The following is a 16,678-nucleotide window of genomic DNA, read 5'->3' as shown; positions in this document are numbered from 1 at the left end:
TCTCTCTCTCTCTCTCTCTCTCTCTCTGTCTGTCTGTCTGTCTGTCTGTCTGTCTGTCTGTCTGTCTGTCTGTCGTGCATTCTTGCCAACTCTTCACAATCCTCTTCTGCATTTCTGCCCCATTGTTTGCCCCCTCTGCTCACCCCTCTCACTAATCTGCTCTGCTCTACTTCCCTCCTTCCCTCCTTTCATCTCCTACTCCATCTCTTCCTCTCCCTCCCTCCCTCGGCTCTCTGCTCTCTAGTGCCTCCTGGTGGTCGGAGGTCTCCGCTGCGCGGCTGCGAGAGGTTCCCAGGGTCCTGTTTGTGCTGCTCGGCTTCCTGCTGGTCGTCCTGCTGGGGCTCGGAGTGGCCGCCTGGTACCCCGAGGTGGCGTGTCACCGTGCCAACGGACAGACGCGCTCCTTCCACCTGGCACTGCGCTATGTCAATGGACCCCCGCCCACCTGAGGGGAGAGGGCACCAATCACACACACACACACACACACACACATACGTGTGTGTGTGTGTGTGTGTGTGTGTGTGTGTAAATGTAAAAGCATCTGGGGAAGTAACCATAATCATCAGATAAGATGCCATGCCTTTTCAAACCAATAACATTTAGGCCCCACCTGAGCCAAATCCTCTCCACAACCCCCCCCCCCCCCCCTCTCTTTTGTAGAAGAACCACTAAGCTAAGGTAGCACTTAAATATTGGATATGTGCATGTTCAATATGTATGACCGTAGATAAGCTGATTAGGTAGCGGAAATTATATAGAGGGGGCTGAATGAATGTAATGCGCTATAGCACTGAGCTGCAGGGTAGGAAATAGCTGGTGTCATTTCATTTCCAAAGGGAACCTGCAGGTGCAACTACAGAGCTGTATATCACCCTTCTCAAACATGTGTCAATAGATGTCAATAAATAAATGTCAATAAATCATTTTATATGGTAGTCCAACAGGAATACTATTGTTTAGTGATCAGATATCTTGTGCCTTCCACATAATGACCTTTGGATGAGATTTGCAGTTTGGCAGTGTACACTGAAAAAGAAGTATGTTCCCTTCTATGCAGGGTGTGTATAGACAGGCTTTGTCATTTCTAAAATATGTCTGTATGAATTATTTTGTGTGTGTGTGTGCGTGTGTGCACACATCTGTGTATTATTGCTGTAATATTTTTGTTTGTTTGGTTTTGTTGGTCCACAGCCTGGGGCATGTAAGACTCAGTCTGCCCTCACATAACACCAAAGATTTCTGCCTAAAGCCAATGGTAACCACCTCATATATAATGCTGTTCTGCACCCCTAAAGTGTGTGTGTGTGTGTGTGTGTGTGTGCGTGTGTGTGTGTGTGTGTGTGGTTTTGGGAATGCATGTTTAACACTTCAAATCAGTAGTTCAAATGTAGCAATGCTTTTTGAAACCAAGAAACAAAACATTTATCCTAGAAATTTAGAAACCTTTATTTGTTTTAATATCACAAATAAAAAGACAAGCATAAGAGAAACCCAGAGTACTTGTGTTATTCTGTTGTACCCCCAGCATCTCTCTCTCTCTCTCTCTCTCTCTCTCTCTCTCTCTCTCTCTCTCTCTCTCTCTCTCTCTCTCTCTCTCTCTCTCTCTCTCTCTCTCTCTCTCTCAATTAGTATGTGGGCATGTATGTGTAGGACTGTGTGTGCGCATGTGCCTTTGTGTGTGTGTGTTTGTGTGTAAGTATGGGAATAGTTGTGTGTGTGGGCTTGGTTGTGTAGGCTATGTTTATGTGCATGGTAGTGTGTGTGATGTGTATGTCCATGCATAGTTGTGTGTGTGTATGGAATGTGATGTAGCGTGTGACTGATTGGCAGTCGGTCAGTGTCCCTTGTTGCCTCGCTGTGCGTATCTGGGTTAGCGGGCAGAATCAAAGAGGTTTTTGTATGAGCATCGGAGGGGAGATGAGAGGAGGGGAGCGGAGCGAAGAGAGCGGAGCAAACAAACGTTAAAAAAAGCGTATGCTCAAGAATGTCTCAAATTCAATTACAGAACAGGAGAACGAGGAAGAAGGGAGGAAAGCAGAGAGATATGTTGGAGGAATGTGCAGATGGCCTATCAACCTTGTCGCTCTGCTGTAGTGCAGTGCTCCCTGAAGCACAAAAGCGGGCCTATCAACCTTGTCGCTCTGCTGTAGTGCAGTGCTCCCTGAAGCACAAAAGCGGGCCTATCAGGGCCAGCGCTCCCACAACACGCTGATTTGAGCTGCCCGGCTTTTCAATTCAGACAACAACAGCATTCACCGTTCAGGGTTCATCGTTCAGCATTGAGAGTGGAGAAGCAACATCCGAATTTACTGAGACAGAGTGGGAGAGGAAGAGATGAGCTTTGGAGACGATAGAAATCTTCACCACAGTTGTCTAAGCGAACTGTGTTAGGACAATACTAAAATGGCTAAAATGTGTTACCTCTTGGTTGATACATTGCATTATTTGTCATCTAGCTTATGCTCTGCTCCAGAGAGACTTGCAGTGAGAGAACTGACCGCAGAGTAGCCCTGGAGTAGCCTACCCCTGGAGGCACATATTGGGTGCTCACAATTGTCATCAGGGGCACAGTGGTGGCAGCCCAAAGCCTTGGACCCAAAGCCTTGAGCTGTTCCGTTTGGATGTCCAGAACTCTAATCACCAGCGGTTGGTGAGCAGTCTGGCGTTTAGTACACACTTGTGACCATGCAGATAATAAAACCGGACAAAGTGTTTTCGAGTGTGGAGCCTCTTTTTGCTTTTGTTAGGGGCTAGATTGAAAAGTGTCTTATATTAGTCATCACTGACCTGTCTGAAAATGTCCAGTGTCCTCAGCCCTGGAGCAGGTGATTGTCTGCATCGACCATCTGCGGTCATTGGCAGCAGCACTCAGACAATTGTCCAAAATTGTCAATTGTTTTCACACAACAATACGTCAAACACATACAGAATCACAGAATTTGATTTGTTCTGATTTGATTTAGGTGTTCGTCAACAGCTTCTCCATTCAGTAGCTGAGGACGTGGAGAACTATTACGACCTCGCTTAGAGAACACAATCAGAGGAGCAGGTATCGGACCACTGGTGGCATTCCGTCGATGGCGTACCACCTCTGGCCCGCTGTTGGACCAACATCACTTTTAATTTAGCTTGTGAATATTAAGAAAAGACAGGAAATGTTCAAGTGAAATATAACGGAATGAGCAAAACGCCTCTTGCACGGCATATCAAATGAGCAAGTATGTATCATTGCTGTATGGAACAGGATGTAAACAATAACATCACAAGATAAGGGAATGGCAGATGAGCAAGGCTTCTTTGAGCTTCATACTAGTGAACCCTGTGGGGTAGACTCTGATGAGGTATGCGTGTGTGTGTGTGTGTGTGTGTGTGTTTGTATGTGACTGTGTGTGCGTGTGTCCCAAATTCCTAAATTTGTTCAGGAAGCTGAAAAATGTGGAGTGAGCTGGGTCTGGCCTGACTCACATTAGTGTGTGCGCTGTGTGGCTAATTCGCTTTCAGAGACACCTCGTTGACATTCATATGATCGGCCTGACTCAAACCTGACCTCACGAGTCTTAGAACCGCCAGAGGGGGAGAGGCCCAACCTCATTTCTGCCTCAGCCTCATGCAACATACCAAATATTTTCTGTCAATCACTCTGCTCTTTTCCTATATCGACATTATTATATTTATAAAAATATATATATATATATTAGTGATCAATCGATTTAATACAATATTCCAAAATCATATTAACTATTGATTGAGTTTAAAGGGATTAGTCAGGCTCCAGAACACCCTTGTTTTTCAGGCAATGTCAGAGCAGTAGCAGCATTTGCATGCTAAATCCCATTTGCATGGTTTAGTCATGTGTTTGTTTACGACTTCGCCTGACCTTTCATAATGCCTGTCCTCTACAGCACGTGCTCATCAACGGTTAATTCTATACCGAGATTTCAAACCGCCGAGCCAGTGGACACACGCCGGCCCGCGTGGTCTGAGCGAAGCCACCGTCGCCGTCGATGACGACTTTGGGCCCCCTCTCTTGAGCCGTGATTGGCCGAGCTGTGCGATTCATACGTAGTGAAGGAGTGGGGGGTGGGGTGGAGATGCGGGTTGGAGTTAATTATTTACACGGCCTAAATGGCTGAGCGACAGTGAGCCCTCTGCCCACCTGCCACAGGTGAAGGGAGTTCATACACACGGGCCACTTAAACAACTCACCACCACTCTGCCTCAACCTGCCTAATCGCCATCCCTCGAACTTGCCTGTAATGGTAGGAAATCCCCTCCACACACACACACACTCACACACACACACACACACACACACACACTCACACACTCACGCACTCACACACACACACACACACACACACACACACACACAGTGCCCCCATCCGCCCCCCTTCCCTCAGCTTTGAGGTGACAGGGATATCTTACGATGGCGGCCATTATATCGGTGCTCGGCCTGTCGGCATATGTGGACGGAGGCACTAAAACAAACATAATCAGATAGCATCAAGCTAATCGACATGCTGGATCACCATTGGTCAGGCCCCTCCTGAGGCCTTTCACCCCTCCCCCCCTGTCCTGCACCTCCCACCCCACCCTGCCCCCCCATCCCAATCACCCAGGCAGGACGACAGCGCAGCCACTGCGGTGATCGAGGCTGACAGGCTGTGCACACATAAAGAGATTAGTCCGAAATCCCTGGCAAGGCAACACTTTGGGGACAGGAGAGTTCACACAGGCCTCACACACAGCTGCAATAAAAAAAAAGGTTGCCCACACACTCAAAGATGATGATGATGAGGATGATGATGTGGTGGGGGTCGGTCTTTAAATACTACTGGCCCGGTCACCATAGGCAACTCGTTAGCCAGTCAGGACACTGACCCAGAGGTCAGCGAGGAACGGCGTGGTCTGTCTACTGGGGTTTGGGACGAGAGAGATGAGCTCAGTTTGGACACATGCGGAAAGACAAAGACACGGTGTGTGTGTGTGTGCATATGTTTGTGTGTATGTGTGTGCATTGATGTGTGTGTGTGTGTTTGAGACCATGTGTGAGTGTGTGAGGGTATATGTGTATGAGTTTGAGCCCAAGTGTGTGTGTGTGTGTGTGTGGGAATGAGCAGAAGTGTATGTGTGTATGTGTGTGAGTTTGATTTTAGCTCAAGTGTGTCTATGTGTGTGTGTGTGTGTGTCCTCCAGCCCTTACACTCGAGTGTTTCGTATGACAACATGCCAGCCACCCTCAGCGTCACAGCCATTCGTCCCGACAGGACAGCTCTCCTTATCCTGTCTGGCTACTGGGGCAGCGGACAGAGCTGGCCAGGCAGGCAGCCCTCGAGGCAGGCCAACTGTGTCTGTGTGTCTATGATGTGTGTGTGTGTCTATGTGTGTGTCTGTGTGTGTGTCAATGTGTGTACGTGTGTGTGTGAGTCTGTGTGTGCATTTGTGACTGTGTCTGTGTCTATTTTCTGTGTCTGTGTGTGTGTATGTGTGTATATGTGTGTTTGTGTCTGTGTTCTCTCTGTGTGTGTGTGTACATCTGTGACTGTGTGTGATGGTCAGATCACTGTCCCTGTGGCTCCCTGCCTCCACACACACTGCCTCTAAATCTTGTCGGCGGCTGGACCAGACTTCTCCTGTTCTCCTGAAGATGAACACCGCGGAGCTGGCAGGAGAGAGAGGAGAGAGATGAAGAGAGAGGAAGAGAGATGAAGAGGGATAGAGAGAGATAGAGAGAGGAAGAGGGATAGAGAGAGATAGAGAGAGGAAGAGTGAGATAGAGAGGAAGAGAGAGAGAGGAAGAGAGAGAGGAAGAGAGTAAAAGAGAGATGAAGAGAGGAAGAGAAATAGAGAGAGAGGAAGAGACAGTAAGAGAGAGAATGCGAGAGGGAGAGAGAGATAGAGAGGAAGAGAGAAGCCAGCAGACATACATGGTGATAGTTGCCCTAATGATTCAAACTTCCCTCAGCTTAAACAGAGAGAGAGAGACAAGGAGAGAGAGAGAGAAAGAGAAGGAAGAAGTGAAGAAAGAGATTTGGGAAATGTTGAGAGTGATTGGTTTTATAAAGAGAGTCTGCCTGAGACCTAATTACTCAGATTAATGTGGCGGAGAAGGTGCCATTACCTACAAGAGCGGCTGAGGAGCTGCACTAGAGAAGCCTGAGAGACTACAGTCCGAATGCAAATGGCTGTCTGTCCTCGAGTGGGGCAGATTAAGATCCATGGGTCCATTCTGTTCCCTGGCATGGGACGGGTAAGAATCTGAGCAGTCCTTAATTCCCCCACACAGCCACTTCGCTTGACAGCGATCGTAAGCCTGGATGAGCAACTCTTCCCTCCCAGACCTCTCTCCCTCTCCCCCTCCCGCTCTCTCTCTTCTCTCTCTCTCTCCTGCTGTCCCTCCTGCTCTCTCTCTCTCTCTCCTACTTCTTTCTCCAGCTCTAATTCGTGTGAATGGATGTCTTGTGAAAAATATTTGGCTCTAGCTTCACAGGCTGAGCGCCATTGCTGAGCTGCTTTTCTTTCTTTAAATATTTTTTGGTCTCTACCAATCTCTCTCTCCCTCTCTCTCTCTCTATCCCTCTCTCTTTCTGCTCCACCTCACTGTGTCTGTCCCGCTCACTCCCTCCCCTCTCCCCTCGGTCTCTCTGACCATTTTACCACCTCGTCCTCAACACCCATAACAGAAATTGATTTATTCATAGCGCTAATCTCCCCGTTTGCCGACACATTTGCAGACAGCGTTCTGCGCTATTGAAGAGAGACGCGGCTGGCCGCCATTGGAAATCTATCAGCCCTAAAGAGGGGTCTGCTGACGCAATCCCATTGACTGGAGGGGGGGGGGGGGGTCGCAGCAGCAGCACTGGTGTCGGTGCTCGTGGTGGCGATGGCGGTTAAGCCTTGCCGATTTACAGCCGCATGTCGTGGCACGTGCTGGCCATCAGTGATGACGCCGGCCTGCTTAAAATAAGACCTCGTCGCCGTGGACGACGAGAGCGGGAAATGGACTTGACAGGCGGTGCCGTGAGCCTGATACGGCCTTCAAGAGGCAGCGGCCCCACCCCCTCTTGCTCCCCCACGCACACACACACACACACACACACACACACATGCTGTCGCCAGGCATTAAGGAGGCAGAAACACACTCCTTCCAAGCCTGGCTGCTTCTGCCATTCACAAGCCTCCTATGCAGCCTGTGTGTGTTGGCTCCCCACTGATATCTACTGGCTGAGCCCACATTCACTCTTACTGTAGTGGAGAGAGAGAGAGAGAGAGAGAGAGAGAGAGAGAGAGAGAGAGAGAGAAAGAGAGAGGGAGTGAGAGAGAGAGATGGAGGGAAACTTAAGAGAGACTGGGAGAGGGGTGCAGACTAGAGAGAGAGTAATGGCAAACAGAAGAAACAAGAGTTTAGCAGAGAGAAGGAGGAAGAGACTGTCTTAAGAGACACTGAAACAGGGAGGGACGGAAGACTCGGGTTGAGACAGGAAGAGTGGTTTTGTAAAAAAAACAGAGAGAGAACTGTTGAGACTGAATGAGAGAGAGATGGAGAGAGAGAGAGGAAGGGGATGAAGAAGGAGTGTGAGATGTGTGTAGCAGCATATGCCAGTGTGGCTGCTGCCGTTTGTGCTTATTTATTTAGAGGTGCCCAGCCACTGCACTTCTAGACAGGCTTCTTTCGGCTCGGCTGGTCGGTGCCGGGCGGCGCTCAGAATCTGGTTTTCTGGGCAAGCAGTGGGAAGTAATGAGTGCCACCGAGGAGAGGACACACACACACACACACACACACACACACACACACACACCTGCCCAAAATCAGAGCAGAGCAGAGGAGACATTCCCAGACAACACTCCTCTCTTCTCCTCTCCTGCCTTCTGTTTCCCCTCCTTCTCTTTCTCCTCCTCCTTTCCTCTCTTCTATTCTCCCCTTGCTCCTCCTTTCCTCTTCTCTCCTCCTCTCTTCCTGCTTCTTCTTTCCTTATCTCTCCTCTCTTTTCCTCCTCCTCTCCTCTCCTCCTCTTTGCCTACCTATCTTGCCCTCTCTTCTCTACTCCTCCACTCCTCCTCTCCCTCCCCACTCTCTCCTTTGCCGATCTGGTTTTATTCTCCTCTCCTGTCCCCTGTCATCCAAATGACATTGAGCTGGGATTGTGTGTGATGGTAGTTGGGGAAGAGGTGGGGTTGAGCAAGAGGAGGAGGAGGAGGAGGCGAAGGGTGGGGGTGAGAATGAATTCTCTAATTGGATCAGCCAGTGGTGGTGGTGGTGGCGGCGTTATGGAGGAAGGAGGGAATGATGAAAGCTCATGGGCACGTTCGCATTGACCTCTCGCAGGGGGAGACCGCCAGCTGAGGCCACTTAAGTGTTTGGGTGGGAAACTTGGCTAATGTGGTGACGCCCACGTGGTGATGGTGACCCCTCCCATCTCTATCCCTGAAACTTGCCGCCAAGTCAGGAGTGACGGAGTTACCTGTGGCTGGACCCCTCCCCATCCCCGCACCTGCTCCACCCCACCCCACCCCACCCTAGCCCTCTCACCTCTCCCCTCCCCCCTGCGCTTGTACACATGGGTTATATAACCACACTGATGGCGGCCCTGCCCATGTTTTGAGTCCCTGTCGTTGTCAATGTATTCATGAGGTGCTCGTTTAATCTGCGCGATTCACCATGCTCCACCTCCCCCTTCACACACACACACACACAGACACTCACACATACCCCACTCTCCAACCAAGACTCCATAATGAGGTTGCTGTTACACATGGCTGTGTGACATACACACACACACACACACACACACACACACACACACACACACCCTTGTCATGGACGCTTGTGCCTTGAACCGGAAGCAGCGTCGGCTGACTCAAAAGGGCATGGAGGAGATGCCCCCACAGACAACACAAGACACTGTGGCATCTTCAGCAAGGAAATGAAGGGGCTCAGAGAGAGAGAGAGAGAGAGAAAGAGAGAGAGAGAGAGAAAGAGAACATCGTATGAAATATTAATCATGGAGTGCTGCTTTTTCCAGTGCAGTGCACATTTTTACTCTGTCCAGGGGGCAAATTTTGCCCGATATGAAACAAAAAAAAACAAAACAAAACAAAAAATGCCAGGCAAAGGCGATGTTGGCATCCCTGGCACTGCACTCGGCCTCTGTGGTCACTTTTCCATCTCCCACTCTTTTGTCTCTTTCTCTTTCTCTGTCCTTTTTTTCCGGGGCTTCAGGGGCCACTGGTGGAATTTGTGTGATTCCTCTCCTCATGCATTTATATCAGTTCTCTGAGCTCCCATTGTAAGGCAAACCACATGGCAGGTCGGAGAATGGGCATGAACTATGCTTTGACCCCGATTCACACGGGACCCAGTCAGAGGGGGCGATGCACTTTTCCAGGATGAACGCACTGTCTCTCCCCTCGTTTGTTTTTAGCTGATCAATCATGTCACGTTTTCATCGCAGTTCTGAAATTATAGTGGAACTAAGCCAGCCCGCGCACGGTGCCATAATTATCGCCTTTCTCTACAGAGACCATTTGACCCAGTCTAATGTGTCTGCAAAACGACGTTTAAACCGAACACATAGAACACTTACGGTTGCAGGCAATTCAACAGAGGCTATGGTCTGGTTGTCCAAAACAGTGAATGGCGCAACTAAGTCTTCAATTGCAATCAAAACGCTTTGCGCAAATCACGTACGAGTGGTTATTTTCTCTAGGGCAATATTAACTGAACGAAACCGTGTCGACCCTGTACAGTAACCCTCTTAGAGATGGGGGCGGGTGAGTATTGGTTTGGGGGTGGGGGTGGTCTTCATGGTTGCTAAGGGCAACGGGGTGAGATAGATGGTGTGTATTTGCGGAGCCGCAGCTGCGCGTGTGCTAATACCACCGCGACCCTCGCGTCCCCGCGCGATTCTCCACACTGGGGTTGGCTCGGAGGAAGCATGAGGATGCGAGCGGGGATTTAGTTTCGGTGTCTTTTCTCGTCTGGAGCAGATTATTACCTTTCTCTACACACGCAGGAACGGATTTAGCCACACGAACTAAGGTTTGACCAACCTTACTTTATTTATCGGTTTTTGTTTGGTTAATTTTAGGTAACATGGCAAAAGCTAATTTGGTAATTTTCATTTTAAGTAAGCGCACTCTCTTTTCCCGGTGCATGGGATTATGTTGCTTGTTTCTTGCTGTGGTAATGTGCATGTAGCTTACTGTGCATGGGAAGTAAACACGCCGTCTTTTCTACAGTATCCAGTAACTAACCTGGCGTATTTGGAGGCAATAGGGGTTAGGGAAGTGGGGACTATAACGTTAAACAACCCGTCAATTGATAATGTATTGGTAGTGGTAGGTTGTTTGTATTAAGCTGCGTAATACTCTGTGGTTATTTGTAAGTACGATTTAATTTGTTATTTTTTTATATGTTGTCGAATTATTTCGATTGTTTCTTGTGCTGCATGTGTGAGGAGAGAATGCGTGGTTGCTTTGTTGCACAGTTCGTTGCCCGAGGAGAGGCGACGAGTTGTTTCATTCAATCAACTTCCACACTATGTCCGCCAGACCGGACCTTCACACATTGTAATTACACTCATTGAAGTGTGAATGCAAAGAACAGAGCAGGTCTCCTTATAACTCCCCAAATACTTCGACTCTGTGTGGAAAATTTTCGGGTTTCAATTTGTCTTTTTTATCAGAGGAAAGCAGGCGCGACTGATGTTTTGGTAGAGGATTCGAGAATGTTATTGGTGAGCAGCGTGGTTTTGGCACAATAGACGGTCAATGCCCGGTTGGTGCGGAGGAGAGACGCGCTCAAAGTGCTTATTTCTCGTGTAAGGATTGCGTTATTGAATCAATGGTTTTAACCACAAAATCCATGATACAATGTGAATCCAATCTTGGTAATCATTTAACAATTATTAGAATTCAAAGAAAATGGATGCAAATGCGCGAGACATTGGTTTGAATGAACGTTGTCTATGACGTTCATTCACAATTGACCGACCAGCCATTGTTTAAAATATTCTTGAGGCACAACAAAACAGAGAACGTGTCCACTGGACCTACTAAATAGAGTGAATGAGGTTAAACAACGGTGGCAGATAATATGGCAATTACCAACGAGTGAAATAGAAAAGAATCTTGCTCAATAACGACAATAACAATAGTAGACACTTATCTAAAATGGGGGTGGGGGTTGAGTGACATTAGCATTGCAAATGAGTTTTTGAAAAGCACAGGCACCTGCTGTCTCGCGCATTTGCATCGGCTTTTTTCCTGCCCCCTTTTCTTTACAATTATGTTCTATTTTCTGCAGTGTAAAGATTTGAGTATAGTTAAGCCCAGTCGAAGGAGTTTCACCGTGCCTCTCCCGCTCCCTGCGGGCTAAGCAAAACAAAGGAGCGAAAAGGGTTTGTCAATGAAAATGAGGGGGATAAAAACCGCCAAGTGTCGATTGTCCTTGTGTCAGTCAGACGTCCGAGCGCGAGGGTCTAGTGTCGCCACAAACTCGCTAAACATGTTCGAGGATCCACCACTAGCGACCATAGAATGGACAAAATCCAATTTAAACGTCTTATTTCCATCATGCCTCCCGTATACAAAAACATGAAAATAGTTCTACAGTGGCCTACATAGTAGACCTTATTGCTGTATCCATTTGACGTGCGTAGCAATCACGAGGGCGGCATTATTAATCACATAGGCTACAACCTAAACTATGCTGTAGGGCAACATCATGGGATGAATTCATCAAGTGTTTCACATAGAATGCTTGACATATTTGAAATTCTCGATTGGGAGATGCAAAGATATTGTTTGAAATGTAAAATGGGCTACATTTAAGCGCATGGTTGAAGATTAGAGAAAAACAGCTTCTCACAAAAGAAGCCTCTGTCGGCTGAAAAACAAGGTCAGCGTTCAGAGGAAGATAAGAGTTGAGTCAGGGTGAAAAACCGAATTAATGATTCCTTTCATTCTCACATTCGACTGGCCAAGGTTGGTTTTCATGTATGGAATAGCAAATTCTGGAATTCGACTCTCAGCTACAGGGACATCTTGTTTTAGTTTTTTTTTTTTTTTGGAGGGGGGGGGTTGCTCTTGTTTTAAGGGTTGATTCAGGCTATGAAAATGGTACACCATTCAGCTCACACCCCCATCTTGTCATAAATTCAGTTTGCTGTGAATGCGTGTTTAGCCAGTAGTCAGTGTCATCAAACAAACAGCACAGATGTTTAAACCCTTGCTGTGTTTGTCACCAGCCAACATGGGCAACCAACATCCAGGTGTTATGCTCCAGTGCCTGGATGTAGCCAACATGGGCTACCACAAACCATGGGATAACCTAACCTCTCCAAATGGTGCCCGTTGCTGAACAAAATGACTGATCCACTTATCTGCACAGCCAAGCACTAGGTGACAGGAGTCAGGCCCCTCATGGCAACACAAGATTATCTAGAGCATACTCTGTGTTTATGCCTGAGAGACCCTTGGGACAGGCTCCTGCACTCATTAGTATAGACATTACACTGAGATGACACTGCCACACTGCCATAACTACATAGGCTGCTGTTTTAACATGTCGATATTTCAGAGTAAATATTGAGTGCTGTTGTTTTTGTTTTGATTTATTTAATTTTACACTGATCAGTTTTTCTACATCTTCTTGTTTACTCCTCTCCCCTCTAGATTTGTGGTGCTTGTGGTCATCACAGAATATGATGCACAGGACTCTGTTCCCAGTGGGCAATTGGACCGGAATACATTCAGATGCACTGATGAGTGCTCAATGAACTCAAGTCTCTTGTGGAGCGTGAGGAAATTGTATTTTTTGATACCATAAAGGAGGAGGGGGCGAAACTTTGATTACACATTTCGTTTTATTTTATTTTTCATTTTTGCCCCGTGGAAACGACATGGCAGCCACAGAGGCTTGTGCTGCCCCCGTCCAAGCAGAGAGCACAGAGACTAAACCAGAGGAGGCGAAGCCCACTAATGCGGAGCAGCCCGCCAACGCAGAACCGGCGCCGGCCCCGGCAGAGGAAACGAAAGAGACGACGGCCAACGACGATGCCACCCAGAACTCAGAGCAGCCACCCGCGGAGCAGCCAGCCGACGGCAAAGCCAAGCCCGCCTCAGAGAACATCCTGGGTTCCTTCCTGAACAAGAGTGGGCTGGGCAAGCTAATGGGAGGGGGCAAGAAGAAGAAGGAGCCTGTGGCAGGTGGTGAGGATGGCGCAGCTGCCGGGGGTGACGCGGAGAAGGACAAGAGCCAGGCGGACGAGGGCAATAAGGAGCAACCGACCAATCAGACGGCAGATGGCGCCGAGGCCGGGGCCGAGGACCAGGCCATAGAGAAGGCGCCAGAGAACGATGAAGCGGCAGCCGGATCTGGCAAAGATGCCAAGCAGAAGCAGGGCGAGAAGTCCAGTGTGCGAGACTTCATCCGCAAGCCCGTCGCCAGAATTTTCTCACACAGAAGCACAGAGAAGAAGGAGGGCGCAGGCGAGGGAAAGAAGCACGGCAAGGTCCGCTCCAGATCCCTAGACAGGCTGGAGGACGCCGACGCCAGCACCGTCGCCGTGGAACAGACGGAAGACGTCCAGGAAGCGGCAGGAGAGTCTGACAAGGGTGCCTCCCAGACCACTAAACACATGAAACGCTGGCACTCCTTTAAGAAGCTAATGGCCCAAAAGTCTCACAAGAAAAGCACAGATGACACCAAGGAGGGAGAGGGCGCGGAAGGGGGGGCAGAGGGTGCGGGCGACACATCAACGCTCGACTCCGCAACGAAAGCTGAACACTCCGGCCAGAAACGGTGGAAGCTGAAGAGGTCGTGGACATTCCAGGGGATGAAGAGAGACACGTCCGTCACGGGCTTCCACAAGGCGAAGGAGGGTGAAAAAGAAGGCGAGGAGAAAGGAGAGGAGGCTGCAGCGGCCAGTGCAGAGAATGACCAGGAAGCCGCAGCCGGTTCAGAAGAGCCCAAGGCCGCCGTGGACGGAGAGACGGAAGAGAAGACTGAAGAGAAGACGGACGGCGACGACGACGACAAAGAAGCTGCAGCTGCCCCACAGCGCACTAAATCGGTGGATCAGCACGCCAACGAGATCTGGACCTCGTTCAAGAAGCGAGTGACCCCCAAGTCGAAAAAGTCGACAGATGCCAACGCAGGAGCGGCGGAGGAAGGGGCGGAGGCGGCGGCCGGCGGTGGGGAGCAGGAACAGACCGACGACCAGCAGGCGGCTAAAGACTCGGGCAAGACGGGCAAGACGAAACGGACGCACTTCAACCGCGCCGTGTCGCTAAAGAACTTCATTATGCGCAAGGGTGGAAAGAGCACCAGCGTCGACCTCGGAGGCGAGGCCAAGGAGGAGGGTGAGGGGCAAGATGGTGTGACAGAAGAGGCCGACGCCAAGGGCAGCGATGAGGGCACTGCCGACTCAGCTGGGGCAGCGGCGGACACCCCTCGGGCCACAGCAGAGAAGAAGGAGAACGAGAAGGAGGAGCCAGCCACAGCTGCCGCCACCACCACGACTGTCACTCAGAGTGATGACAAGGCGGCCGTGGCTCAGGTGGCAGACGAGCACCAGGCAGCTGACGGGGAGGTGAAGACGCCTGACGCGGCCGCACCATCTGCTCCACAGCCGGAGCAGCAGGCCACAGCAGCGGTGGAGTCGCCACGTCCCGCCGAGACGGCCAACGAGGGCGCGGCCGAGGCCGAGCAGCCGGCGGCCGAGGCCAAGACCAACCGGGAGAACGGGTGCCCGGACGGCACGGCGCACAATCACGAGGCGGCCGACGGCGAGAACGGCGAGGAGGCCAAGCAGGAGAGCCTCAACTGCAAGGAGGCCGTCATCGACGCCGACGGGAGCGGCAAGGCCAAGGACGGCAAGATCCTGAGCCCGGACGGGAAGTGCGGAGGCAAAGGAAACGCGGTGGGCCAAAGCGGTGAGTGTCCACCTGCAGACCTAGAACCTAGCAGACAGCGCCGCGAGGGCGAGGGCCACGGCCCAGAGGCTATAAAGGCAGAAGTAGAGGCTGCTAGGCAATGTGAGGAGCTAGAGGATGGGGATGGAGGAGGAGGAGGAGGAGGGTCTCCTCAAAATGGAGGCTCCCGGTCAGGGTCAGACGAAGCCAGCAGCACTGAGGGGCATGACCAGGAGGAAGAGTTGAAGAAGATGTTTTACGAGGCCGCGGCCTCCATCGTCCGGTCAGCAATGTCCGCCGCTGCTGAACAGTTAGAGAAAGAGATGGACTACCTGGACAGCAGATTCAAATGCTCTCCCTCGGCCAACAATGGCAGTTACCCAGATATTGATGTCAGCTTCTACCACTAAGCATGCACTAAAAAGCCACTTCCCATAAACCCTCCTATCTCCACCCCATTTACTCTGGGTATCCAAATATCTAGTGTTGTCTTCCTCATTCAGGATAGGTTGTTAGGTCTTTATTTTTTTTAAATCTAGAACTATAGCCTTTTTTTGACTGTACCACTGTTAATAGCCATATCTATATATATATAAATTGGTAATGATATACATTCACTGCATATTCCAAAGTTTCCCTTTAAATTGAAGTTAACATGATATGTTTTGAAAATGCAAACACTAACGTATGAGTGTAATGGTCCTTTTGATTTGCTCACTAACGGTTGTCTACCCTCTCTCAGGTCATAAAAGGTAATGTTCGAGTCCTCACACTGCTCTCTAGATATGACTGTCTGTGGTAGATTTCAGGAACCCTGTGTTAGATGGAGCCCCCCCCCTGGTTTCGTTACACTGTGATTTGACCCCCTTTTTCTCCTGTAGTCTTTTGATGGTCTCTGTGCCAAGTGATTCTGTCCCCCAGTGAGATAGCTCCCAGAACTAGACAAAGACTAGAACAACAAAGAGTTTACTGTCTGTCAACCCAAATGTGTGCCGACTAACTGTAGTTGTACTAACCTCATTAATGTTCCAATTTAATTTTAAATAAAAAAGAAATACTGTTCTATTTTTTACAAAAATATTATTGTAATAAATTTCATGTCTTTTGTTATCATTCACCAGAAAAAAAGGCGGGAAACGTGTGAAGCTACACACAGAGGATTAGAACGGCATGGGATTCTGCGAGAAGCTTTGCCCCCCCTCCCCCACCCCCCCCCTTACCCCCAAAAAATGGAGTAACCACTTGTTTGCGTCACAGTTCACCATGGTGAGAGAGATGCAATTCCATATAGCTGACTTAAACATGATTCTGAAAGCAATAATACTACAGTCATTGATCAGCGCAGCTCAGCCTATCCTTCCATCATGTAAATGTTTGCTTGTCCTCTAGTAAGATTTTATATTGTCAATAAAAAAAAAAGAAAATGGAAAAAAACTGAAACATTCCTCTCAATTGTGAATCTCGATGGTCTCTTTATGCCAAGATCAGAAAAAAAGACTGTTAGTTTTATATTGACTACCATTTCGTTTGTAGTTTTCCCCTTAATTAGATTTCAAGAGTGGAACAGATGTTTGAAATAAATGCCCTGGAGAATGCCCCTACACTTGTGGACTCACTGAGCAATGTGCCCCAATCTGCGTGTTTCTGTTTTTAGACTGTTACCTTGTGTACATGAATAAATCTCCATGAAATACTATGACGTGTTTTTGGTGTTTTGGGGCTTTATTGGCAGATCTGCACCATAAGGACCAGAGTTGTGGTG

General features: G+C 49.1%; 2 protein-coding genes across 7 annotated transcripts in view; both read left to right on the top strand.

Moving 5' to 3' along the window:
• Positions 1-5,109, top strand: part of si:ch211-137a8.2 (uncharacterized protein LOC777613 homolog) — a 48,837-nt gene extending 43,728 nt beyond the window's left edge. For 3 of the 4 annotated variants that reach the window (XM_042064470.1, XM_042064469.1, XM_042064468.1), the window contains one exon: positions 245-1,490. In XM_042064470.1, coding sequence (XP_041920404.1) covers positions 245-449 — 205 coding nt within the window. In that variant the 3' untranslated portion in view covers positions 450-1,490. Of the gene's footprint in view, positions 1-244; positions 1,491-5,089 lie in introns of those variants that run through there. The other variant, XR_006023127.1, reaches the window with a different exon arrangement.
• A 4,748-nt stretch (positions 5,110-9,857) lies between these two features.
• Positions 9,858-16,612, top strand: si:ch211-137a8.4 (enolase-phosphatase E1). Of its 3 annotated transcripts, XM_042064466.1 has the most exons (4): positions 9,859-10,039; positions 12,676-14,937; positions 15,659-15,668; positions 16,038-16,612. In XM_042064466.1, the coding sequence occupies exons 2-4, from the start codon at positions 12,903-12,905 to the stop codon at positions 16,078-16,080; spliced, it is 2,088 nt and encodes a 695-aa protein (XP_041920400.1). In that variant the 5' UTR covers positions 9,859-10,039; positions 12,676-12,902; the 3' UTR covers positions 16,081-16,612. The 3 variants fall into 3 exon arrangements, with proteins under 3 accessions (XP_041920399.1, XP_041920400.1, XP_041920401.1); XM_042064467.1 differs by lacking the exon at positions 15,659-15,668; XM_042064465.1 differs by lacking the exon at positions 16,038-16,612 and having other exon boundaries at positions 9,858-10,039; positions 12,676-16,018.
• The last annotated feature ends 66 nt before the right edge of the window (positions 16,613-16,678 follow it).

Source organism: Alosa sapidissima, chromosome 15 (assembly GCF_018492685.1).
Source record: "Alosa sapidissima isolate fAloSap1 chromosome 15, fAloSap1.pri, whole genome shotgun sequence".
In the NCBI taxonomy this organism is placed as follows: domain Eukaryota; kingdom Metazoa; phylum Chordata; class Actinopteri; order Clupeiformes; family Clupeidae; genus Alosa; species Alosa sapidissima.
The sequence above is the reverse complement of the archived record's forward strand: the minus strand, read 5'-3'. Positions and strand labels throughout refer to the sequence as shown.